Source organism: Mauremys reevesii, linkage group 2 (genome assembly GCF_016161935.1).
Source record: "Mauremys reevesii isolate NIE-2019 linkage group 2, ASM1616193v1, whole genome shotgun sequence".
NCBI classification, from domain to species: Eukaryota; Metazoa; Chordata; order Testudines; family Geoemydidae; genus Mauremys; species Mauremys reevesii.
In genome coordinates this window covers 272,992,703-273,019,766 of record NC_052624.1, presented here as the reverse complement: position 1 = coordinate 273,019,766, position 27,064 = coordinate 272,992,703, and the positions used below count along the sequence as shown (strand labels likewise).

The window sequence follows — 27,064 nt, the reverse complement described above, 5'->3', positions numbered from 1 at the left end:
CTGTAACTTTAACTGAGTTTCTGCAAATATGTTTACAGCATTTCCCCCTTAATTTTTCTAATAATAATAGTTCAGCACAAGAACGTTGGAAACTTAAACTTTAGAATGGGTTAGTCCTGAACTTTAAAAAAAAAAAAAGATACAGGGGTTAAAATAAATTAGATGTGCAACGCACGGCAGTTAGTTGGTGTGAGTCGTGTGTGTAGGGAGAGTGGGTGGGGTTGAGAGGCATATCTGTTAATTAAAAAGTTAGCATCTCCCCCCCCATCCATAAAATGAGGATTTTTATATGCCCTTAGTCCATAATATACAGTAAGGCTTCTTTGGCATATTTTGCAACTATATGTCAGAATTCTAAAGATAACTATATTCTGGTTGTTTGGCTTCTTTCTAGGTTAGGTCCTACTCAGCTAAAAATTTTTACATGTGAATACTGCAACAAGGTGTTCAAATTTAAACACTCTCTTCAGGCTCATTTGAGGATTCACACAAACGAAAAGCCTTACAAATGTTCATACTGCAGCTATGCCAGTGCTATAAAAGCCAACCTCAATGTCCACATGCGGAAACACACAGGAGAGAAGTTTAGTTGTGATTACTGTGCATTCACCTGTCTCAGCAAAGGCCATCTCAAAGTCCATATTGAGAGAGTCCACAAGAAAATTAAGCAACATTGCCGCTTCTGCAAAAAGAAATACTCAGATGTCAAAAATCTAATTAAGCATATCAAGGAAACACATGACTTGCAAGACAAAAAAGTGAAAGATGTATTTGATGAGCTCCGCTTGATGACCCGAGAAGGCAAGAGACAACTGCTCTATGACTGCCATATTTGCGAACGTAAATTCAAAAATGAACTGGATCGAGATCGGCACATGCTAGTCCACGGTGATGAAAGGCCCTTTGCTTGTGAGCTATGCGGCCATGGAGCCACAAAGTATCAAGCACTCGAACTTCATGTCCGAAAACATCCATTTGTGTATGTTTGTTCTGTGTGTTCCAAGAAATTTGTCAGTTCTGTAAGGCTCCGTGCACATATCAAAGAACTGCATGGAAATTTACAAGAGAGTTCTGTTTTTAATAGTTCTATCAATCAAAGTTTCTGCCTTCTAGAACCAGGAGGTGATATCCAACAGGAAGCACTTGGAGAACAGTTTTCACAGACTGCAGATGAGTTCACTCCCCTAAGTGCTAATGCTCTTAGCGTACCAAAGCAATCTACTTGTAAAGATGAATCAAATACCAGAGATGGAAGCCATAATGATCAGCCCGATGGTCTTCTGAAAATTGAGACCGCCTCTTCTTTAGAATTTGAAAACTCCCCGGTGGAGAATGTACCAGAACCACCATGTCAACCATCAACAGACCTAGCAGCACCAGACTCTCAATCAGACCTGGCTTCAGATAGTTTCTTACTTAAAAATGCTACCTGTGCTTCCAGTGTGCTAAAGGCTTCTCATGAAAATGTACAGAAAGTCAGTCATGATAGTTCAGTGAATATGCAGGGTGAAGAAATTCAGCTGTTGTTGTCTGGAGGCAAAAACTCTAATATAAGTCAGAAAAATACAGACATTGAGAACCTTTCAGCTTCCAAAGAGAAAGTTCAACCCTTTTGTCTTAATGAATTAGAAACTAGCAAGTCACCAAATCAAAACACAGATGAGTCCACAAACCCTCCTACAGCATTGGATTCCAATACAGCCATCAGTCCACAGCTGGACTCTCATAATATGGCTTCTGATAATCGAAGTGGAGCTGTTGCCTTTATGCAGATATTGGACAGTTTACAAAAGAGACAAATGAACACAGACTTGTGTGAGAAGATCAGGAAGGTTTATGGAGACTTGGAATGTGAATACTGTGGTAAGGAGCAGTGGAATACTGAGAGTTAGTTCAAATAAGTCACATAGCAGTATTTTTTCATTGCATTCTGGTTTATAGATGGTGCATTTGTGTATCTTTTCATTTGTAGCAATAGTAATTTCTGACTTAAGTACAAAGGTTCTGGGCTGGATTCTGGTCCACTGAAATTATTTTGTGCTGCACAAGCAGTGCAAAATAAACTTAAATCTGCCAGGAAAACCTTGGAAAAGGGAGAAGGCATGGCAAAGTGAGGTTCTGATATGCCTGATTCTCTGCTGGAGTAACATCCATGTGGGATGGTATGCTTGCAACATAAGTTAAAGCTGCTGTTTTCTCTTCCCCTCCCATGCCCCTTGCTGCTTTAACTTTTGCCAGGGCCAGGCAGAGCAGAACCAAAGAGTTGCAATTAGCTCACCGTCCGCTCATGCTCTCCATAGTGCTCAAGCTCTGTGTGGGCCATAGTGGAGAATTCAGCCTTCCATGTTTCTGTAGTATGTAGAGATGTGTATATATATACCAGACATGTCTGATGACATCTTCTCATAGCAAATAATGTACTGTTAAATTACTGATGTGGTTTCCCTTTTTTATAACTTTCTCAAACAAATTCCTCTGGGGTGGAAATGTTCAATACTTAGTCTGAGACCAAAGTTCTTGTTTTTGGTGGAAGTTACAAAAGTGGGGAGTAGCATAGTCTCCAGTTTTCTGACTGAAAGTTTTGTGCTTACATAATTCAAAAATGGAGCAAGTCAGAAACTCAGAACTTGTCTTGTTATAGTGTTCATCGCTGAGAAGAGAAAGGAGTTCAAGTTTGAAGACGTTCAGTATTTAAATGTAGAGTTAAAGTCAGCATATTTCTACATGCATGTTCAAAGATTTTTCTAATCATTTTTTTCCCTGGAGTCCTTATTTTAGAACAGTTTGCAGTAGAGGGGCAAGTGTCAACAAGGCCTCATGACTTATTTATGGTTGGTTCAGCTAAACCATATTTGCTACGAATTCCTGCATTTTCATGTTTTAATTAGGGGCACACCTTTAAAAGAGCTTCCTCATTAGGAACACGTTTGTTACGATATCCTGCATTAAGGGGTCCCTTGTTAAGATCTCTTTCTTTAGCACATGCCACAATTAAGTTAAGGAGGTGCCACAATTGTTATTTCTAAATACATTTGCATCAGTGAGATGTCGTAAGATAATTTTAACAGCTTAACACTTCATTAACCACAAAAGGAAAGGATTCAGATGTTGTGGTTTGAATTGAAATTGAATATGTATTTGAATTCTTTACAATATCAATTTAAAAAAAATTCTTCAGAAAAAAACTTGTTTTCATATTTGACTGTTCAATTTTATTTTTAGGCAAGTTGTTTTGGTACCAGGTGCATTATGACATGCATGTTCGTACTCACACTCGAGAGCATTTGTATTACTGTTCCCAGTGCAATTACTCCTCCATCACCAAAAACTGCCTTAAGCGTCATGTCATTCAGAAGCACAGTAACATTTTGCTGAAATGTCCCACCGAAGACTGTGACTACTCCACTCCAGATAAATACAAGCTCCAGGCACATCTTAAAGTTCACACAGAGCTGGTAAGTACAAACAAAATAGTATTTTTTTAATCTAAGTTCTATGTCGTCATCATAATTTTCAAAATCAAGTGACAATATTACATGATGACCTCTGCCTCTGTTTCCAAAACATATCTAAACTGTCTAACCTCTGTTCTTATAAGCTGTCTGTCATTGATATATAAAGGTGGTCCTTCAAGTGTTGGTCCCTAGGTGTATTCCACTGTGAGTATGCATGTGATCTGTACGACTGAGATTGGAAAATTTTTACTAGCAGCATCCATTGGTCCATGTCTGGGCCCTTTTCCTCTTTGTGCTCCAAATCGAAGGTATCAGGATGGGTTGGCTGCCTCTCTAGTTCCTTTCTACCATCCTTAGTTTGTGACAGAACTTCTTCAATGACTGCAGTGATATCTAGCTCGGCAGGCCTCAGTTGATGTGGTGGATATGGCCTCCTGCTCGATGGTGACAGCTATAGTCATATGGAGGGCTTTGTGGCTCCTATCCTCTGGGTTCCCCGGGAAGGTACAAATTACAGTTGAAGATTAATCCTGTGAGGGAGACAACCTGTTCTGTGAAAAGACAGAGAACTCATTAGATTCACTGAAAAACTCAAGGGCAACCCTTGGTCCACTGGCAGTCTCCACTTCAGCACCAAAAAGTAAGTACCACAGGCCTCAGCCATATAGACAGAGACCAACACCTCGAACATTTTAACCAAAGGGGCTATGAACCACCCAGAAAACAGCCCAGGGTGCAATGTAGCAAACATAAAATTTCCCCCCTTCCTCCTTCCAGCTCCCACCTGCACATAAGAAACTTCTATCACGACCTTTGAGGGCTGCCAATCACTCCAGCTGTAATCTATCCAGGGCTCCAATACCCAATTTGGTGGTCACCTAACCTGTTCATCCCAGCCTTGGCACATGATGATAACAGAATGAACTTGTACAGAAAAATGATAAAAGACAAAAACATCCTTTCACCCATGGGTGAACACTTTTCTCAAAGCTATCACACCATAGCTGACCTGTCAACCCTCATCCTCAAAGGAAACCTGCACAAAACCTTCAAAAGACGTGCCTGTGAATTTAACTTCATAACTCTGCTAGACATCAAAACCAAGCTCTGAACAGAGAGACTGGTTTTATGGCTCATTACAACAATTTGTAAAAGCAGCAAAGAGTCTTGTGGCACCTTATAGACTAACAGACGTTTGGGAGCATGAGCTTTCGTGGGTGAATACCCACTTCGTCGGATGCATGTCACGGCTACCCCTCTGATACTTAACAATTTGTAAAACACCCTGCTGCTGCTAACCCTCCTTTGCCCATTTCATTTTAAGTGGTCCCCTACAACATGTGTTAATTCCTTATGCTTAACAATCTGTCCTGTCTTGTATTTAGCTGTGACACACTGGTTACCTTCTACAGACTGGAGGAAGAACTCGGTGAAGCTCGAAAGTTTGACCCTTCCAGTCCACCAACAGAAGTTGGTCTAATAAAATATATTAACTCATTGACCTTGTCTCTCTAAATACAGAAAAGTCCATTTTAGCTCCCACAGAGTTTATTGGGACAACATGCATGTTTTCCTCAGGACAGGTTCCAATCCATAAAGGAATTTGTCACTTAGCTCCAACTGAGCCCACAGATGTCAGTCCGTTCATGTCTCATCCTTCTAGGTTACATCTCTTCCTGTAGATATGTGACATCTTTTGTGAGACTTCACCTTCATTGCCTGCAGGTTTGGCTTCAGATGGTTTACTTGCTGAGCAGACGGTGTGGACAAACTAGTTTTGCTTCCCCACAGAACACTAGTTTGCTTCTCTGACTTGGTGGAGGAGCAAGTGTATGTGTGGTCCCCTTCATTCCCTACCCCACCCGAGAAGACATTAATCATGGATGCCTGCTTATTAGGGTGGAGCAGACATATAGACGAGAGTGCAGCCCAAAGGACCTAGAGTCCTGGTTGCATATAAACCTCAGAGAACTGTGTGCAAGTCCGTGAGTCCTGCAAGTGATTCCCTCCTTTCATACGAATGCTACATATTTGAGTGATGTCAGCCAAAATGACAACAGTGTTCTACATAAAAAAAAACAAGGAGAAAGATCCAGCCCTCTATGCATAGAAGCTGTCAATCTTTAGAACTGAGATATTCACCATCAAAACATTGTGTCAGAAGTGCACCTTCTGGGGATACATAACATGCTGGCAGACAGCCTCAGCAGACACTTCTCCAAGGATCACGAATGGTAGCTACATGTACCTGTAGTACAGAGCATATTTCGCCAGTGGTGGTCTCGATCTTGGGATCTGTTTGCATCTCAAGAGAACTGAAAATGCATGATGAACTGCTCCAATGGAGCTCAAGGTTAGGGCTCCAAAGGAGAGACACTCCTAGTCCCTTGGTTGAGACAGTTGGTGTATACCTTCCTGACGAGCAAGACAGCGCAGTGTTCATCTTGACTGCTTCCAGATGGTCCAGACAGTTTCTCAGCATGCCATACATTCCCGGACCTTTTGACCCAGGGCAGTGGCAAGGACAGGCATCCTAATCTGGCTTTCCTCCCCCTGACAGCTGGGTATTTTGATGAGTGTTGAACCTAGACATGGCACATTCAGAAGCTGTTCAGGCTATCCTTAACAGTAGTAGGAAGGAATCCACTAGAGAGTAACACACAGCTAAGTGGAAAAGGTTCCATGTTTGGGGTTATCTGGCTATGATGACATCAGATGACTGGCACCCCACTGTATCAGAATATCTTCTTTCCTTAAAGACTTCAGGTCTTTCCCTTCACTCCCTCTGGGTACACTTAGTAACTATTTCCACCTGTCATTTTCCTATTGTCAACCACTCCATCTACATCCATCCTGTGACTTTATGATGTCTGAAATGTCTGGTCCAAACCTTCTTTCCTGTGATGACTCCTTCTCCATCATGGGACCTCAGTCTGGTCATCTCAGCATTAAAAAGGCTTCTGTTTGAACTCCTCACCTCATGCTCTTTGACCCACTTATCTGTGAAGCTTGTCTTCCTGGTCTGTATCACCTCAGCTGGATGGATAAGTGAGCTGGGGGCCCTTATGGCTGATCCACCATACACAAACTTCTATAAAGACAAAATTTCTCCGGATTTACTCCCAAAGTAATCTCAGCTTTCCATCTGAATCAAACACTTCACTTACCTGTCTTCTTCCCAAAACCTCACATCACCGGTGAGAATAGGAGACTTCATTCTCTAGATGTCTATCGAGCTTTGGCATTCTACCTACAAAGAACAAAATCTTTTAGGAAATTGCCTAGACTGTTTATATCCTTTGCTGAATGGATGAGAGGGGAAGCAGTCTTTCCCCAGGGACTTTCAAAGTGGATTCCAAGTTTCATTCTGCTGTGTTATGAGTTAACAGACAACCATCCGCCAAGGCTTCTTCGATAGCCTCCCTTCAAGATGTTATAGGATTTTGCAGCAGAGGAATATAGGATTTTTCTTCTTGATGAGGTGACATCTGTAAAGCAGCAATATGGGGTTCTATCAATACCTTCACATGACATTACACCCTGGTGCAAGCTTCTGCTGTTGACACATCTTTCACCACATCAGTCCTGCAGGCATTGATACCATAAATGCCTGTGCATTCTCCTCTGCAATTAATACTGCTTCTCACCCCTGGTCTACACTGGGGGGAGGGAGGGATCAGTCTAAGATATGCAACTTCAGCTACAAGAACAACATAGCTGAAGTTGACGTAGTTAATTACAGCTACTGTTAAAAATGTTGTGCCTTATTTGTAGTTTGAATTTGCATAACTTCAGCTTCCAGCCATTGAAATTCAGGCTATGTCAATCCATGATGACATTCTCTAGTGTTCTAAATGGGTGACAGCAAATTATATCTTTTTGGTCACTAAAGCTTATGCCCAAATAAATTTGTTAGTCCCTAAGGCCTGATCTACACTGGGGGGAATCGATCTAAGATATGCAACTTCAGCTATGAGAATTGCGTAGCTGAAGTCGACATATCTTAGATCGACTTACTTTGCGTCCTCGCAGCGTGGGTTCGACGGCCGCTGCTCCGCCGTCGACTCCGCTTCCGCCTCTCGCCCTGGTGAAGTTTCGGAGTCAACGGGGAGCGTGTTCAGGGATCAATGTATTGCGTCTAGATGAGACGCGATGCATCGACCCCCGATAGATCGATCACTACCCGCCGATGCAGCGGGTAGTGTAGACATACCCTCAGCCACCCACAAGGGAATACAATAAGGACCATCACATGAAGAAGGAGAAGTTACTTATCTTGTACAGTAATGGAGTTCTTCGAGATGTGTGGTTCCTACCCACCCTCCTGTATTCCATGACCCGCCCTCCTTCCCCTCTACTTCAAAGCCTTACATATGATTCACGATAAAGAAGGAACTGGAGAGGTGGTCGGTCCACACCACCCCTTATATCCTTGGTTCAGAGTGTGAGGAGAGGAAGGAAGGGCTCAGGCATAGACCAACAGACACTGCTAGCAAAAATCTTCTGGTCTCAAGCATGTGGAGTGCATGTGCTCCCACAATGGAATACAGATAGGGACCACACATCTTGAAGAACTCTAGTTACTGTATAAAGTAAGCAACTTCTCTTTTTCATTCCCTTGTGGTGTCACCTGCTGCATCTAACCAGGCTGCCATTATATACCAGGTAACATCTCAAGGCTTCAAATATATTTTTTTTTACTTGCCTGGTAATTGATTCTTTTGTAGTTCCTGCAGCTAAGGAGAGACCAGAGAGGAAAAGGATGTTGGGATAAGGAGTCTAGAAAGATGACCTGCTTGTTGGTAAAACATGATTTCTTCTCCTGAGGTGGAGGGTTGGTACTAGAAAAATATCTTTCATCAAGGATAAAGTAGCTTCTGTGGCATGTGAGAGAGATGTTTCCGTGTATGAGACATACAAGGCTGCTACCTTCAATTAACTCAGGGTTTCTCAAACAGGGGTCGCCGCTTGTGTAGGGAAAACTCCTGGCGGGCCGGGCTGGGGTGTTTACCTGCCCCGTCTGCAGGTCCGGCCGATCGTGGCTCCCACTGGCTGCGGATCGCTGCTCCAGGCCAATGTGGGCTGCAGGAAGCAGCGGCCAGTAAGTCCCTCGGTCTGCGCCACTTCCAGCAGCTCCCATTGGCGCGGAGCAGCAATCCGCGGCGAATGGGAGCTGTGATCGGCCGGACCTGCGAACGGGGCAGGTAAACACACCGGCCTGGCCCGCCAGGGGCTTTCCCTACACAAGCAGCGACCCCTGTTCGAGAAACCCTGAGTTAACTTAACGCATTTGCACTACAATAGTCTCTTTATTTAACAGCTTCAGGAGATGCCCACTTCAGAACAGTTGTGCCCTCCTCAGATCCACCTTGTTAGGTGGTTGTTATTGCTAGTAACAAGTGTGAAGGTTTATATTAACAATTCTTGAAAAAGATAAAAACTTATTTACCTAATAACTCTGGTTCTTCGATTAGACTGTCAATATAGATCTACAATCCCTTCCCTCTCCTCCCATGTTTTCATAATTTGTATAGTTTCTGAGTAAATAGAAGTCACCTCAGGACAACTGAGACAGCAATATCTTTTTTTATTCCTTCTGGTGTGACAGTTTAGCAAACTGAGGGAAAGTATATACAGTTCCAGTAGTATCTGCTTTCTAGAGGATTCAGATTTGACACCAATGATGCATATGTACCCAAGTAGTATAGATGTGTACTGGCAATCTTTTTAAAGTGCCAGAGTTAGCAGAAAGCAAATTTTCTTTGTTCATGCCAGTTTGCCAAGATTCATACATTTATTTTAATTCTTTACTATATACTGAATAATATTTTCTACATAAGGTTGTTCAAATTTATATCCCAAGCATGAGTTTAAAGTGTATTTTGATATCATGAGCTAGGGTTTTAAATTTCATAAGAAATATTTGATGAGCATCTAAGGAATATAGGATTTTTCTTCTTGATGAGGTGAAAGTTGTAATAAGACCATTACTAGCACTCCCGTGACATATGCATCTTTATTTTTAATTGGTTTAATACAGTATTTTACAAATATCAGTATTTATTTTACAAGGGTAAAAATACCAGTTCTTATTAATTCCCCAAGATGAATATGTTTAGTAAAACTGGTTCTGAATAAAGCACAATTTCTAACTTCATCCAACGTTTGCAAGAATAGCTGCCTAAGGGGAACACTCACTCTTACATACCTTTAAAAACAAGTAAATATCCAGCTAATGGATCCTTCCAAAAAGTGAGGGGGACACAATTAGTAGCCAGATGTGAACATTTTGATTACAGTAACTTGCCCAGCACTACATGGGAAATCTGTGACAAGGCAGTTCTCCTGGGTGATATTTAATTGCCTTAATCATATGAATATTAATTCTTTTCCTGTAGTCTCTTGCATCATTCCAAGCAAAAGGGGCAGCAGCTATTGCCGTCATTTTGTTTGCGTCTGATTCAGAGTAGTTGTGTGTGACGAGTTGAGCCAAGATGCTGGAGCAGTATATGTGCAGGGATAGTAGAATGTTCGCAGCAAGCCAGGAACAAGCTGTGCTGAACAAAACAAACTGGAAAATTACAATGTTCAACAGCTCATACCTTGCTCAAATTTTAACAGATTTTCATGGGGCTAGCAAAAGTCACCTTCCTGACCCCAGCAATATCTGATGGCCAAATTTCAAGTTCTTGCTGCAAACCTTATATGGTTTGCTGCTGCTCCTCCTATATATGGAAACTGGGACCTTTATGTTCTTACTCATTGTTGCTATTAGGCTCCTATCTGATTTATCATTTTTGGGTTTTCATAGCTCCCATCACCATAGTATCCAAGCACTTTCCAAGTAAATTAGTAAATTATCATCAATGTAACAGTGGTCCTTTTCTGCAAGAATATGTGATGTTGGTTTAATGCAGGCATCTTTTACTTCTGAAAATTTTGATTTGGTCACAATGATAATGAGTGAGGTGGGCTGTTCTGGATACTCCTTCGCATCCCAGAAGTTCTCTGCAGGGGCCAAATCCTGCTCCCATTGATGTCAATAACAAAATTTCCATTAAGTTTAATGGACACAGGAGAAGGCCCCAGGATAGTATACTTCTGCAAAATGAGGGCAGATCTACACTACAGCCTAAGTTGATATAAGGTGCATCTCTCAGGGGTGTGAAAAATCCTCCCCCCCCGGGCGATGCAAGTTTTGCGCTGTCCACATCAGCACTATGTCAGCAGGAGATGCTTTCCTGCCGACATAGCTTCCGCTCCTTGTTGAGGAGTAGTTATGCTGACAGGAGTGCGCTCTCCCTTCGGCATAGCGCGTCTTCACCAGACCCACTACAGTGGTGCAGCTGCACCGATGTAGCACTGTAGGGTAGATCTGTCCTGAATAAGTTCTCCTTAGGGAAGACTTAGGGCTGTCATAGTAGAGGTTTGCATGATAGGATGAAATGCATTGGTAGACACATGTGGAAAGGATTGCACAGCAACATACAGCACTGGCCAGCTTTAGCCAATTAGTCGTCATAATTCTCTATTGCGGAGTGAAAGACATTTTTCTTTTTTGTTTTTATTGCTGTAAAATGATACAAAATTTCATGAGTCAAACTATCAAAATACAAGAGGTTTTTCTTTTTCAAATGGTAAGATACAATGATAAAACATTTTAAGTAGGTTGGGAAGGAAATGAGAGAGAGAAGATGGTGTGTGGAGGGAGGAAATAAATAGGGAGACCGTAGAATTTTGATGGAATGTTTGAAGTGCTGTGATACGTTAGCAATACTTTGACTTGGTGATGAGGTGACTGAATCCCATTGTGCCAGAGCAGAAGCTTTGTGACATTGGGCTGTTTCTTGCATTATTCATTTCAAGAGTAAATAGTGCTGTCTGTTTCCTTTTTTGGCTTCTCTCGTCTTCATTTTTGGCATTTAGACATATCTTTGTGTTGTTTATGTAAGCTGCTGCTTGTCTAAAACTATTGAGACCCCTGGCTATGAGTATAAGTTTCGTGTAGGCTTCTATATTAATTTACTGTTTATTTTATTAGCATGATAAAAAAAATGACTATCTGCAAGAGAAGTAGCAAAAAAATATTGCTCTGTGGGGAGGAAATGGTGCTATGCTGTGCAAAGCTGAAGACTGAGGGCAATATGCACAATGGAGGGAACTGTTTTTCCTGAGGGTTATTCTTAACTTGTTATTGCCTCCTGCCGCAAGCCAGTATCAGTCTATTTTACTGATGTATTTTTATCTCTTCTTGCCCGCCCAGCCGCACTTCCCATTGTGCCTTACCCATTCTTCTTCCTCCCTAACCACTTTTGTGTTTCCCTAGTTCCTCTTCTTTATGGCCAACTTGTCATCAGGCTCCCTTGCAGAGTCCACTGAGCCTTGGTTTCCCAATGGCTATGGAGTTTTAGGAAATGGTGGAGAGCCAAAGGTGTTTTCTGAGCAACTGTTGGCCGGTTGGGCAGGCAAGGGTGCTCTCAATTTTGGCTTTGAGCACTGAAATGTAATGGTAGCTGGCAGAGTTACTATCATTTTCAGGAAATCATGTTGAATGTTCTCATATCCAGCATGACAAGGTGCGTGAAGTATTATCTTTTATTGGATCAACTTCTGTTGGTGAGAGACAAGCTTTTGAGCTTACACAGAGCTTATCTCTCTCACCAACAGAGGTTGGTCCAATAAAAGATATTACTTCATCTGCTTTGTCTTTCTAATATCCTGGGACTGATACAGCTGCAAGAGCACTGCATATCCAGCATTGGCAGTTGACCCTGCATGTCAGATTCTTTTTTCTTCTGGGAGGGCAATAGTACAAAACATTTTCTGTCACATAACTGGCACTTACTGTAACTTGTGCAAATTAGGAATGCACCGTTTGGTCTTGAGAAAATACTAAAAAATTGTTTTCAGCCAATCATATTGTATCTCAGTAGTATGTTCCAAAGATAAATTAGTAATTATCAGTCAATTGTGCTAGAAACCATGAATCACCCTCCACCTGTCTGTGATAATTGCTGTTCTGGTTCCTTAAGCGTCATGCTTGAATAGCTATTTTGCACTGTATCCTTAAAGTTGCCAAATTTGCACTTCAGTAGAGTTTCAGAGGAATCAAATTTCAGGGCTGAGGGTTCATTACCAAAAATGTTCTGCTGTCTGTTCTTCCCCAGTCTTGGGCTTTTAAAGGCATTAAGAACCACCAATACCTTGAATTGTACTCAGAAGCACCAGTTGATGTTACAACCGGAATGGTTTTTTAAAATGTTTTTGTAGTGGCCAGGGCATTGAATAGACAGGTCATATTCATTCATATGAATTAGCAATCTAATCTGTGCAATATAGATCAAATGAGGATAATTTCTCAAAGGTTTGTATAGCCCTTTCAGAGAACCCATTTGTTCTAGGGTGATTAATGGAAGGAATAATAGACACTTGTGTTGAAAATTACTGCAGTCTTAATTATCAGAGGGGTAGCCGTGTTAGTCTGGATCTGTAAAAAGCGACAAGGAGTCCTGTGGCACCTTATAGACTAACAGAAGTATTGGAGCATAAGCATAATATCCGATATTAGGAATGGCAATATACAAAAACCTGTAGGAGAACACATCAACCTCCCGGGACACACAATAGCAGATTTAAAGGTAGCCATTCTGCAGCAAAAAAAACTTCAGGACCAGACTCCAAAGAGAAACTGCTGAACTTGAGTTTGCAAATTTGATACCATCAGCTCAAGATTAAACAAACACTGAATGGCTAGCCAAGTACAAAAGCAGTTTTTCCTCCCTAGGTGTTCACACCTCAACTGCTAGAAGAGGGCGTCATCCTCCCTGATTGAACTAACCTCGTTATCTCTAGACTCATTCTTGCCTGCATATTTATACCTGCCTCTGGAAATTTCCACCACATGCGTCTGACAAAGTGGGTATTCACCCACGAAAGCTTATGCTCCAATACATCTGTTAGTCAATAAGGTGCCACAGGACTCCTTGTTGCTTTTTGCAGTCTTAATGTGTATACTTCTGAGTCACTCAGAATCAAAGTGTGGAGAAAACTTGATGTCAAATATTCATATCATTTTCATAGTTAATATTTACTTAGTGTATACTTTTCAGGGAGGGAGCCATCAGCCATTTTTTTGTGTGTTTGTATAGTACCATAGTGGGTCCTTAATTCCTAACTGAGTCCTCTAGGTGCTGCCCAAATACACATAATGAATAGTAATATCAGTCTCTGCAGGTTTTTCCTCCAAATGAATAAGTATCCCTAGTACAAAAAAGAAAGAAAAATTAATTCTTCATTCTGTACCACCTTTGTCTAATTTGGACCTGAATAATTTTTGTATACTCATGGCCACAAGGAGATTTATGCCAGGTTCACCCTGATGCATTTCTTGAACTGTCAGTTATTAGGAAAACTGCTAGCAAAATCATTCTAGTAGTAAAAACAGCAGGCGACATCCGGCCCCATTGAAGTCAATGGCAAAACTCCCAAAGACTTCAGTCGGGTCAGGATTTCACTCAGTGTATACAAAGAAGAGGTTTGTTACATCACATAGTTGCTTGCCATTTCAAACAGCTATTGTTGGCTTCTAGTGTGTCCAGGCTAAGGTCAGGTTCGGCACTTTTGCTTCATTAAATAAATTTCACAGTGGTCTGTCCATATTTTAAGTGCTGCATATCATAATACTGGGATTTTTTTAAATGCCTGTATACTAGTGCACTTACCCATTTAATTAATCTTGAAGCTTGCATGTGCTTCAGGGAAGCAATATTGTTCGATGGACTGTTCTTTGTGTGTAGAATTCGTAATATATCTGGTGATTCATTTGTAGCAAGATTTGAATACATTCATATAATGAAAGGCATATGTGTAAATAGCCTTATTTTGCAATGAAGTATAGCATGGTTAAATTAAGAAATTCCACCTGCTTATAGTAGACTGCTTAATTCACAAGGTTTGAGAGCATTTATGAATCTGATTCTGTTGTCTTCACAGAGTAAGAAGTCTAACTGTTTTTCTTTGTTTAGAAATTATTTTCTTTTTAAGCTTCTTGCATTTTCTCTAAGTTAGTTAATAGAGACATTAAGTAAGGCTCTGTCTTCACTTAAACTGCTGCAGCTTTGTCACTGTAGCACTTCAGTGTAGACACTCACTAAAGCAATGGGAGAGGTTTGCCCATCCCTGTAATTAATTCACCTACACAAGAGGTGGTAGCTAGGTTGGGAGAAGAATTCTTCTGTCAACCTAGTGCTGTCGATGCTGGGGGCTAGGTCAGTTTAACTATATTGTTTAACTATAATTAAGCAATGTAGCTGGGTCGACCTGTTTTTTTTATTGTAGACCTGGCCTAAGTCTCAGGAACTGGTTGTGATTTTGAAATTGAAGTGGCTGACTGGATTGTGCTGCCAATCTATAACAAAGGTAGAGCTATCTCACAGAGCACTTTGCCTCTTTGTGTCCTTCAGAAAATCATAGAAGAAGAAAATCATAGAAGATTAGGGTTGGAAGAGACCTCAGAAGGTCATCTAGTCCAACCCCCTGCTCAATCCCCAGACAGATTTTTACCCCAGTTCCCTAAATGGCCCCCTCAAGGATTGAACTCACAACGCTGGGGTTAGCAGGCCTATGTGCAAACCACTGAGCTATCCCTCCTCCTGTTTGGGAATATGATTAGATTCCCATGTATAGAAGGAGACCAAACAACATTTTAGCTGTTCCAAGGAGTATTGTGTAATAACCAGGCCCCTCCAACACAGTAGGAATTACATTACAGATGGGGACCTTTGAGATTAGTGAACTCACTACTGCTTAATGTCTCCAATTTCTGGAAAGTTAGCTCTCTGCCTTTTCCCTTGTGAATACTGACTCCCTCTGCTTTCAAAGTTTGCTTACCCAGTCTTTTTGCTTGTACTCCATTTCTAAGAATCAATTTCTAAATAATTCCTTAGAATTTCAGATTCCTATAACTAGCAAAATAAACATGTTTTATAATCATGTCAGATATTCTAGGAAGCCACATACAGTAGAACCTTGGGAGGAAAAAATGGCTCAGAGCTTGCAAAAAAAATAATGTAGGACTCTCTCTCGGGAATGGAGGCTGTTTGTAACTCTGAAATGTTCATAACAATGAACAAAACATTATGGTTCTTTCAAAAGTTTACAGCTGAACACTGACTTAATACAGCTTTGAAACTTTACTATGCAGAAGAAAAAAATCTGCTTTCCCTTTTTAAAAAAAATTTAGTTTACATTTAACACAGTACTGTATTTTTTTTTTAATTGGGTCTCTGCCGCTGCTTGATTATGTATTTCTGGTTCCAAATGAGGTGTGTGGTTGACTGGTCAGTTCGTAACTCTGAGATTCTACCGTATTTCTAAAATAAAATTAGGGAACAATTATTTCTAAATAATAAAATTAAATTCCATCAGCAAACAACTAAATCATTTTAAGTCTGTGCATGCATAATGGCTCTCTCAGGTCTTTATACAACATTCACAGAAGTATCTAGTAGCTGCTGTACTTACTGATAATCATTAAGGCCTGATCCTGTGAGCCCTTAGGCATGTGAGTAAAGTTACAAAAATATCTGCTTAACCGTTTGAAGGAATGGGGATTAAATTATTAGAGAGCTTTGGGCTACTTGAAGTATTCCACATGCTATCTAAAAACAATGTATTTGGTCAGAGCAAAATATTCCGCAAGTGGAACATTCAAATTGTTGTGCCTTTCTAAATTTACATTTATTAATTTTGCACTGAAAATAAAATGTGATTTTACACTTCAGTGTTCTCTCTCAGTAAGATTTATCATTTCTAGGTCTCCTTGAAATAACGAACAGAAGGCTTGTGACTGAAGTGTTTAGTTAATGAAGTGACTTCTCTGAGAAAGTTCAAAAACACAATTGGGTAAACCAAGGACTACAATTTAGAATGCTAAAGTCTGGCTCATTCTCCCACCTAGCAACATGTCCAGAAAACTCTTGTTACGAGAAGACTAACTGTAAACTCATATTTAAGAGCACTTTCCAGTTTAATCTGGTCCACAAGCGAAACCTAGCAGGTACTGGCACTGACCTGCAGGCATTAGGATGTTCTTCAAAGGCATTTAAAAGGCAAGTATCCCAATAAGTCATAGGATAAATTACATTTATTCTTACAAAAGGAGAAAAAAATCAGATGTTGTGAATGTGCTGGGGGCATTATTACAGCCTCCATCTGAGTCCTTTTAACAGCTTTGTCATCATCCATGACAAGGGCACTCAGAATAGCAAGAGCTGTGATGGGTCCCCTCTTTGGGACTCTGCATTTATGACCTGGGTAAGCTCTGAAATGCTTAATTTGTAACAGAGGGATTCTTAAGGGCTGGCTCTGAGAGTGGCAGGGTTACTCTGAAGGACTAGTGCTGTAACAAGCTCTCAGAAGGAGAGTGACAGGAATATTCTTAGACTCAGAACTAGATGATGCAACCCTGTGAAACTCTGGTGCTGAGTTAGACAAATAACTCTGAAAGGTTCAGCTTCAGCTGGATGCACTCCATAGGACTATGGAGGTTGACAAGGCCTACTTTGAAGGCACTGTGTGCTAAGAAGTGCAATCTCTGTGTGAGACTACAAATAACACAGTTTTTTAAGAGCATATATTATAGAACTTAGTAAAGATGACTTTCTAACTGCCCAAGGAAATAGATTTTGACTACATTTTTTTTAAAGGCGTTGATGTTAAAATCAGTCATCCTGGAAAAATATTATTGTTGGTACTGTAGCTCAAACATGTATTTACTGGTAATTTGAAAATAAGATTCTCTGTCAGCTATATAGGTGTGTATTTATAAATTTGTATAAAGTATATGTGTCTCTGTATGTTCTGTACAAACACCTCTCTGTTTATAGGCCCAGAAATATCCATATGAGTCCATATACCTCATCTTAATACAGTATTTACCTACCAAAAACTACATCAGAAGAATGTCCTCTTTGTGACACAAAGCAAAGCCAGAGTGAACTGTACTGTGGTCACCATTTTCAAACTTGGGGCCTAAATTTAGATATCTAAATTTAATGGGCGCTGCGGGTGCCCAACACCTCTTATAAATCAGAGTACTTATTTAAGTGCCTAACGTTAGGCAACCAGTTTTGATAATTTTGGGTGCGTATGTTCCTCGGAGCTAGAAAAATAGATATGAGTACAACCATTTTTGCACTGATATTAGTGGGTGTGTTTTTCCACTTAACTTTAACATCCTTACTATTTCTTTCTGTCTTGAATATAACATTTCTTTGAAAGTAATTCCTGATGAGTTTTTTCAATTTATTTAGACTTCTAAAATAAGAGGTACCTATCTAAATGCTCCAGACGCCTCTGAAAATACTTAACAGTACAATGAACTGGAAAAAAAGCTAAACATCCCTATGCTGTTAATATATATTTTATTTTTTTGTTTAAACATTATTTATAATAAGATATGTGGTGAGATCCACCAATTCATTTCACATAGGCCACTGTAAACAGCCACTAGATCAGCATAATTTTAGCATTGCATATGTTTTTAAAACTCTAAATACAAACACTGAAAAGCAAGGGTTCTCAAACTTTTTTTTTTCCAGGATCCCCTTTGAAAATATTTTAAGCTGTCACAATGCCCCTCAAAAAGTGAGACCTCCTGCCTCTCCCCCATACCACACCATCCTTACTTCTGCATTGCAGCATCTTCTAGTGAACATTGTCCACTGGGAGCATTCACTCCTCCCTCCTTTTCCGCTTATGGAAGCTTTTGATGATATAAAAGCGTAAGTGTTCCCAACCACCTTTAGTTTCTAACTACCAGAGGTACAGCACACTCAGATTGTACGCAGTATACTTAATGCTTTCTTTTGCTATTCAGGGAATATTTTTGTTTTTCTTCTATTGTCAGTTAATTAGTTTTTCTTAAGTAGAAGAAGAAAGAAGAGGATGCCTGTACAGAATGGGCATTGCCTGAACTCACAAAGGTAGGAAGGCTGTCTCATGCCCCTATCCCTGGAGAAGGCTTTTCAGGTTCAGTCAGCTAAGTCTGGCATTTAGGACATTCTAATAGAAAGGAGGAAACCATCCATCAGATTCTTGTCTAGGATAAAATAGGAAGGATTCTCCATCTTGTATACTTAGCAGGCCAGTATCTTCAGAGGCTGTTATCCACAGTATCCAGGACTAGTTTCTCCATTTGAAGCAAACAGGAAGACTATCTGTTCAATTAAGTGTTGTTCTGTGTGCAATATTGGTATGTTATCTTTTCAGACTTACACACTATTTTCACTCCCCACAATCAAAGGCCTGATCCATGCGTACCCACCAGTTCAAGAGTCGCCTTCATCATGACTGGCATCGCTCTTGGAACCCACAAAGGACTGCTCATTTTTACTATTTTTATTCTCTCTCAAAACTACTTTCCTGGTGACCATCACCTCAGCAAGAAGGGTTAGCGAGATTCCAGCTCTACTTGCAGATCCACTTTATAGAGTGTTCCATGGGGATAAAGTGCGGCTAAGATCCCTTCCAAAATTCCTCTCCACCTCACAAATGAAAAATGTTATGCAACTATCGACAACAAAGGGCCGTCCAATAATTTGTTTATAATGGTGTATGTTTGTATTAGTGAAGATAAACTCATAATATAGACTGTCACAGGCCCAAAGACTCCCTCCTTCAGGGGGTCCCATGGGGAGGCAAATCAGCATTGTATGTTGCTAACGCAGTTGGAAGCATCGCAAGGCATTTTGGGGGAGGGCCAAAGGTGTGAATGTGGAATGGAAGATTCCTTGCAGGGTGCGAGAGGCCACAAGGGGAAAAGAAGGAAGAGAGCAGAGAACGGGTTAACTCGGCACTTCAGCTAGCTCTGTGTGGCGATAAGACACTGGCCCTGGCCCAAGGTCATGGGCTAGATGAAAAATCTACAGCTGCCCCGCCGTGAGAAAAAGAGAACTAAGTTAAGCAGAGCTGCAAAAATAGCAGCAAAAACAGTGAGAGTGAATGAGATGCAGAGCTGCAGAGATAGCAGTGAAAGCGAATGAGGCGGCGACGGTAAAGGCCAGCAGGAGGGAAAACAAAGTCTCCAGAGCCAGTGTGTTTTGGGCAGCCGAGAAGGCCACAGCGAGCCGATTGGGACTGGTACAAAGAGCACCAGGCACAGAGGGCCCTGAACAGAATACCCCCAAAGGAACCCAGAACTTAAAAACCCTCCCAAGAGCCCAAGCAAGGCGGAGATCAACAGCGGACCTCAGCTGGCCTGGGTCCAGGACAGATCTCCTGTCCACCCTTCCCCCTCTTCTTCTTATGTTACATCCAGGCTTGGCCAGCTGTGGGTAGAGCATGTGTGAGTATGAAATTGGGTTGAGGCTTGGGGCACTAACGCTTTCTTCCTTCCTCTGAGTGACGTGGGGAGCACCCATCACTCTCCGCTGTTGTTTTATTATTTTATTAATAAAGCTTTAAAATTTAAACCCTGGGTGTGTTTCGTCATCTCCTCCCAAACGATCGTGTGGCCTCAGCCTGATCACCTGATGCCTCAGGCAGATTGATAACTAAAATCTGTCACAAGACCCTGATTTATTAAAGCACTTAAGCATTTGTTTATGTCCCCTGGAACTTGGGTAAGAACAATCTCTTACTGTGTGTTTATGTAGTACCTAGTACAAAAGGGTCCCAGTCTTAGTTGGGATGTCTAGTGCTACAGTAATTAATAATAATAATAATAATAATTAATAATGTTACATATGCAAAAGAAAACAAAGATCTTGCTAGCACTCTCCCTAATTCCATTTGATCTGTAATATCAATAATGTTTTTATAAGTAACACTTATGAAACTCTGACAAATTGTTTTAACTTGAAACAGTTGAATAATAATGTATTTGTATTTAGTGCTGAATATTTATTTAGCATTTAGAAACCATAGACCCTGTTGTTGTTGTTCTTTTTTAATGAAATCTGCTATAATCACCTTATGTTCTAGCAAAGTCCCATTGAACTGTGGTAGAAAGGTATGTCCTGGCTGAGGCCTGCAGAATTAAGGCCACAATGAGATCTGTTCCTTTTGCTTTGGAAGGATGAATTGATCAAATGATGAGAAAATTGAATACTCCTGCTCACATCAAACCCTTCATCTTTCCTTCTGATGTGTGACTTGTACAATAATATTTCACCTCCCAATTCTGTAAAGTTAGGTAGATCATAATGCCTTAATTTATTTAACATTTTCCCCATGTGCTACAAATCAAAGCACTAAATCATCCCAGGATTAATGATACGGAGTTTTTAGAATAATTTTATGTTGCACCTTCATTATATTTCATTATAATAATGGTATTAGCTTTTCATAATGCTCAGTGAGTTTCACATCTGAGAATTTTGGTTGTAACTTTGTTGGAAGCCATATATGATTCAGTGTGTAATGAGTGTAGTAATCAGCCCAGCGAACTCCTAATGTAATCTCTTCCTTTCCTTTAAGGACAAAAAGAGTTATTCCTGTCCTGTGTGTGAGAAGTCATTTTCTGAAGATCGACTTATAAAATCACATATCAAGACAAATCACCCTGGTAAGACAAACCACAATTACATTTCTACATCTAGTGCAACAGAGGAAGACTGTCCTGGAGTAAGCAATATAACATGATTGCTCTGTGTAAAAAATTACATTCTTATTCTAAACTAGTTATATTAGAACTTCAGTAGAGTTTGCAGATCTTTAGAGATTGGATTGTAAACATACAATACACTAACTTGTAGAGTGGGAACAGAGTAAAAGGGCGTGTTGTGTGATATTTACGGGCTTTACACTGCAACATACTGAGCCCTCTGTCCCTGATTCAGCATAGCACTTAAGCATCTGAATTGTCCCATCAAAGTAAATTAAACTATTTGTGTGCTTAAAAGCTACTGCTGGATTGGGTTCTGAGTGCTCACCACCTTGCAGGATCCAGCCCTTCTTGTCTGTTAAATAAAAAGCTAGCTTTTCACGGTGATACTCGTTGACAATTCTACATGCAGGGTCTATTCCATTTATACATCAAGGGATATTTATTATTCAATAATATCTACTGTTCAAGCCAAAAAGGGCCCTGATAATAAAAAGGGTGAATCACAGTGGCCCTGTTTAAACTTGATAAATAGGTACATTTAAAAAAAAAAAAAATCTTAGCTGACACATTTTAATTTACACATTTTTAAATGATGCTTAGCACCTAGCATAGACATTGTTTAACACCTTTTAATAATGTGTTAGCTGGTCATGGCCAAGCCTCTAGTGTGTGTGTGTGCGCGGGGGGGAGGGGGACGTGAAGGGAACCAGCTAGTTTAAGCATAACTGGCTGAAATACAGCACACAGGTCAGGCCATAGTCCAGTGTCGTCCTACTGCTAGTAGTCAGTATGGGATGCTTACTTTCAACAGTGACCACTGCAAGATTTTTCCTACCTCTGAGTCATATCAGCACCACATGCTCTATATTACTGTTGTTAATTTGTATTGTGGATGATGCCCAGAAGCCCCCAGTCAGAACTGGGGACCAAATGTGCTAACTGGTGCAAACATGTAGTGCAGTGGTTCCCAAACTTGTTCTGCCACTCATGCAGGGAAAGCCCCTGGCAGGCCGGGCCAGTTTGCTTACCTGTCCCGTCCGCAGGTTCGGCCGATCGCGGCTCCCAGTGGCCGCGGTTCGCTGCTCCAGGCCAATGGGAGCTGCTGATCGGCCGAACCTGCGGACGCGGCAGGTAAACAAACCAGCCTGGCCCGCCAGGGGCTTTCCCTGCACAAGCGGCGGAACAAGTTTGGGAACCATTGATGTAGTGAGACATGGAGTGGGTAACATTTTCAAAAGCATCCAAGTCCCATTGATTGTCAGTTTGATCCATCATTCCTACCCTGACGAGGTCACAGTGAAAAGAAAGACAAAGAAGCATGAAGAGTGAGGGAAGTGGGTATGTCAAATATATATACAAATTATTGTAGACAAATATACATTTGCTTTTTTAAGAGAAGTAGTATACTGTATACATTAATTCAAGCCATCCCAATTGCTTGAAAACATAGTCATTGTTTATTTTCTGAATTGTTTTGCTTGTGTCTGTACTGGAGGGTGAGCTGGTTGGGTCAGGAAACATTCTGTAAACTGCTAGCCCAGTGTTGCATACTTAACTAATAAAAATAAGGAAGGTTAAAAATCTGTTCAATATTAGTATTTAAGGCCTATATTTTTTTCCCTAAGATGAAGAGTGGATTCTATCAGAACTTTGCAAAAAACACAGCATGTTTAATAGAGACACTTCAGTGATATATTAAAGAAACGTTATGTCTGAGATACACAGAACCTTTGCAAGCTAATATACGACAAAAGACTATTTGTAATTAGATTTGAAAAGAAAAATATTTACATAACACTTTCCCATGTATCCTCTCTTTGTGGTCATCAGGGAATATTATTATATTTTTTTATCACAAGCATATTTCCATTCAAAACAAAATTGACATTAAGGGGTGTTAAAGGTCCTGATAGCATAAAGTGACAAGTGCTGGAACTGAGTGAATGCAATTGTTTTTAAAAATGCAGAAGCAAGAGAATAAAGATGAAAGGCAAAACAAGATAATGTTCAAAGGATTTGAGTTTTAGAAGAACTTATCAAAAATTAATTTAAACCAAAACCATTTTTTATTTATCATAAAGTAATATTTCTGACAGCTTCTCCCTCCCCTCTGACTCTGCTGTCTGCCAACCGGCTCTCCGTCTTCACTGTTGGAACAGGGCCCCATCCTCCCTGATTGATCTAACCTCATTATCTCTAGCCTGCTTCCTCATGCTGCAAAACATCTGTTAGTCTATAAGGTGCCACAGGATTCTTTGCTGCTTCTACAGAACCAGACTAACACGGCTACCCCTCTGATACTGTTTTTCTTGTTCAGCAAGCAGAAAACCTGATATTTTTGCTTCCCCAGCCAGCACTACTGCTTGTTCCAAGTTTCTGGACAATAGATGTAAAATCCGGGCCCGATTGACATCACTGGGGCTAGGATTCCACTTTAGATTATTTAGGATTCCACCTGTTCTCAATGCTTAAAGTTTCTGGTCACAATAAGTCATATACACATAACATTTAACTATTATAATTTAGTACCATGTAGTAGGAAAGTATTGAAAGTCCATCATTGATAATTGGAACTTTTAAAGAACGTTAGGTAATGTCTCTTAGCATGTGTGGTTAGGATTTTTAATTTTTTAAATAATAAAGCCTAACTATTTAAAGTTATTTTGACATCTTTAGAGTATTAAGCTATTCATTTTTCCTCTTAAATGAAAGACCAGATTTTCAGAGGGGTTGAATGACCACAACTCAAACCAGGGCTGCCCGGGGGGCGGGGGCAATTTGCCCCAGGCCCCGCAGGGGCCTACACGAGAGTTTTTCGGGGCGGCCCCTGGAGCGGCCCCAGAAAACTCTCGCGGGGCCAGGGCCCCCAGAGCTTCTTCCACTTCGGGTCTTTGTCGGCGGAAGGACCCCCCCCCCGCCACTGAATTATCACCGAAGCGGGGGCCCCCTGCTGCCGAAGACCCCAGACCCCATGAATCCTGTGGGCTATAATAATATAATAACTGGAGATATACCAATCTCCTAGAACTGGAAGGGACCTTGAAAGGTCATCAAGTCCAGCCCCCTGCCTTCACTAGCAAGACCAATTTCTGCCCCAGATCCCCAAGTGGCCTCCTCAAGGATTGAACTCACAACCCTGGGTTTAGCAGGCCAATGCTCAAACCACTGAGCTATCCCTCCCCCCCCAGGTACTCAGTACTTCTGGAAGTCTCAAGTGAAACCTTTAACAAATGTTGTAAACCTGTTGGAAGACATTGAAAATTATAAATATTTGTGTCTAAATGTTGCCTTATTACCTATTGGTGTACTATGAATATCCATAGCTGGAAAAAGACTTCTGACCCAGTGGTGCATGCAGGCTCTAATTTGTCCCTGAAACAGTAAGTCACTGTGTGGGGATACACAGTGAATAAGTCAGTGTTTAATGCAGGAAAAATACATAAATTAATAAGGCTGTTTTCTGTGAGCTGGCCTTGTCTGTGGAATGTTTAAAAAAAAAATGAAGCTACTTAAATAGACACAAGTAGGAACAATCCAGATCTGCAATATTTTATTTTATATGTGAAAACATTATCGAAAGTTGTATCTTGGAGCAAATTCTGTGCACACCTGTCTGGAATGCTTTGTTTTCGTGCATATTTTTCCAGAGGTCTCAATGAGCACCATCTCAGAGATTCTCGGCAGGAGGGTTCAGTTGAAAGGATTAATTGGAAAACGAGCTGTGAAATGTCCCTATTGTGATTTCTATTTTATGAAGAATGGATCAGACCTTCAGCGTCATATTTGGGCTCATGAAGGTAATGATGTTCAAGTTTAAACTTTAATCCACATTATTTATTTATTTTATATTCCTTGCTTATGGTCCCTTAATATAGTAAATAATAAATTGAAAGCGAATGACATTTCAGTCCTGTTCATGTTTGTTTAGTACTCTGTACACAAGTCAGTGCTGTAGGAGAATTTGAAGTTTCCTGCTGTCTCTTAATAAAGTTTTTTCTATTTGAAGTCAAAGTAAAAGTTCAGTAAACCTGTTTGTTGGGTTCCAGTTCCTACTGAACTACGTGTCTTGTGATTCCCTGTGTCAATAGACAAGTCATAAGTAATGCAGAACTTGTTTCTTATCCCTCTTTGTTTACGAACGAATGAACTGCTATAAATCCAGAAAGTGTTGCCTGCTCAAATAAATCTATATAAGGAAAGGTGAACTAAATTCATATTATAGTCAAAATAAAGCCAGTGATTTGCAGTAATTCTTCAAGAATAAATTCACTCCATTCACATATCCAGAAAAACATGAAATGAAATGAAATGAAATGTATTAATAAAACAATTAAAATCCATTTGCATTTGTGAATGTTAATCACTTACATAAGTCAATGAATAAGATGGAGAGTATATTAGATGAGTACAGTGAATATAGAAAACCTTGAAAATCATGAAAAAATGCTGCTGGTGTGTCCCAGCTTGTGCAGACAACATTTAGCAGTGTAAAAATGTACAAGTTACAAATCTTAGGACTGCGGATGGAGCTGGGTCTGGAGAAAGCTGGTTCATCCTCAGGCTGATAGGTTCATTCACCAAGTGGAGGATGGCAGCCATTCTGTTCTTTTAGTGTCTTAAGTCCATTAATAAATCAGGTGCGAGTATCTGATTTGTGACCTAGAAGCGGAGTGTTTTTTCCATACTATATTCCTTACTTCCTGTATAAAGGGTATAATGGGCTGAATACTCACTTACCAGCTAATATATTGGTACCCAAATACTAGACTTACAACAGTATTTCAGGCATTTATACTAGCACTGTAGGTCCCCATCCCTGCCTTAATGATGAGCTGATATGGCTGGTCCTTGTTAACTACAGTTCCTGCCTCTCATCAGCCTAGTGTGTTTTAACCCAGTGGTTCTCAAAGCCGGTCCACCGCTTGTTCAGGGAAAGCCCTGGGCGGGCTGGGCCGGTTTGTTTACCTACCGCATCCACATGTTCGGCCGATCGCGGCTCCCACTGGCTGCGGTTTGCCGTTCCAGGCCAGTGGGGGCTGCGGGAAGTGGTGCAGGCCGAGGGATGTGCTGGCAGCCCTTCCCACAGCCCCCATTGGCCTGCAGTGGCGAACCGTGGCCAGTGGGAGCTGCGATCAGCCAAACCTGCAGAGGTGGCAGGTAAACAAACTGGCCCCACCTGCCAAGGGCTTTCCCTGAACAAGCGGCGGACCAGCTTTGAGAACCACTGCTTTAACCCACAAAGGCTCAGTCTGCCAAAAGTTTGGAAACCATGTTTGGGAGAAATCCATCTTCAAACAACAAAGTGAGCAGGAAATAAGGCTCCAGGCCAAAATGTACAAACTCTCATGCCTATATTAGGCACCTGAATCCACACATAGACACTTAAATAAGTGGTCTAAATTTCTGAAGTGCCGAGCATCCAATACTTGCCGTTAAGTCAATAGGTGTTGTATGGACTCAGGATCTCTGCAAATCAGGGCACTTATCAAGCTTACTGAATCTATGTATAAATTTAGATTCTTAAATGTAGGCATCCAAATTTGAAAATGTTAGCCTTATTACCTAGGTTATTTATACAGTTGGAACAATTTTTCTTTCTAGTAATCGCCCACTCCCTTTCCTGCACTAGCTCCAGCCAAAATATGCAGTTCAGAAATTTTATAACATAAGTAATGTATTTTTTTGTTGGTAGGTGTCAAACCGTTCAAATGTTCTCTTTGCGAATATGCCACTCGCAGCAAGAGTAATCTGAAAGCTCATATGAATCGCCACAGCACTGAGAAAACGCACCTGTGTGATATGTGTGGAAAAAAGTTCAAATCAAAAGGCACTTTGAAGAGTCATAAACTCCTCCATACTGCTGATGGTGAGTGGATGTTTGACCAATTGAAGCTTATGGATTTGGGTGCTAGATGTTGTCTAAATTTTAGCACATTAGTGGCAATGCAGTTTTCCTGTGATCAGTGAGCCTGCATATACACCTCTACCTCGACATAACACT

At 40.8% G+C, this 27,064-nt stretch overlaps 1 protein-coding gene across 3 annotated transcripts in view; it reads left to right on the top strand.

Moving 5' to 3' along the window:
* ZFAT (zinc finger and AT-hook domain containing) overlaps window positions 1-27,064 on the top strand; it is a 161,685-nt gene that overhangs the window by 68,183 nt on the left and 66,438 nt on the right. For all 3 annotated transcript variants that reach the window (XM_039524776.1, XM_039524777.1, XM_039524778.1), the window contains exons 6-10: window positions 395-1,863; window positions 3,223-3,455; window positions 20,934-21,021; window positions 24,711-24,860; window positions 26,756-26,929. In XM_039524776.1, the coding sequence (XP_039380710.1) occupies window positions 395-1,863; window positions 3,223-3,455; window positions 20,934-21,021; window positions 24,711-24,860; window positions 26,756-26,929 (2,114 nt within the window). The remainder of the gene's footprint in view (window positions 1-394; window positions 1,864-3,222; window positions 3,456-20,933; window positions 21,022-24,710; window positions 24,861-26,755; window positions 26,930-27,064) is intronic.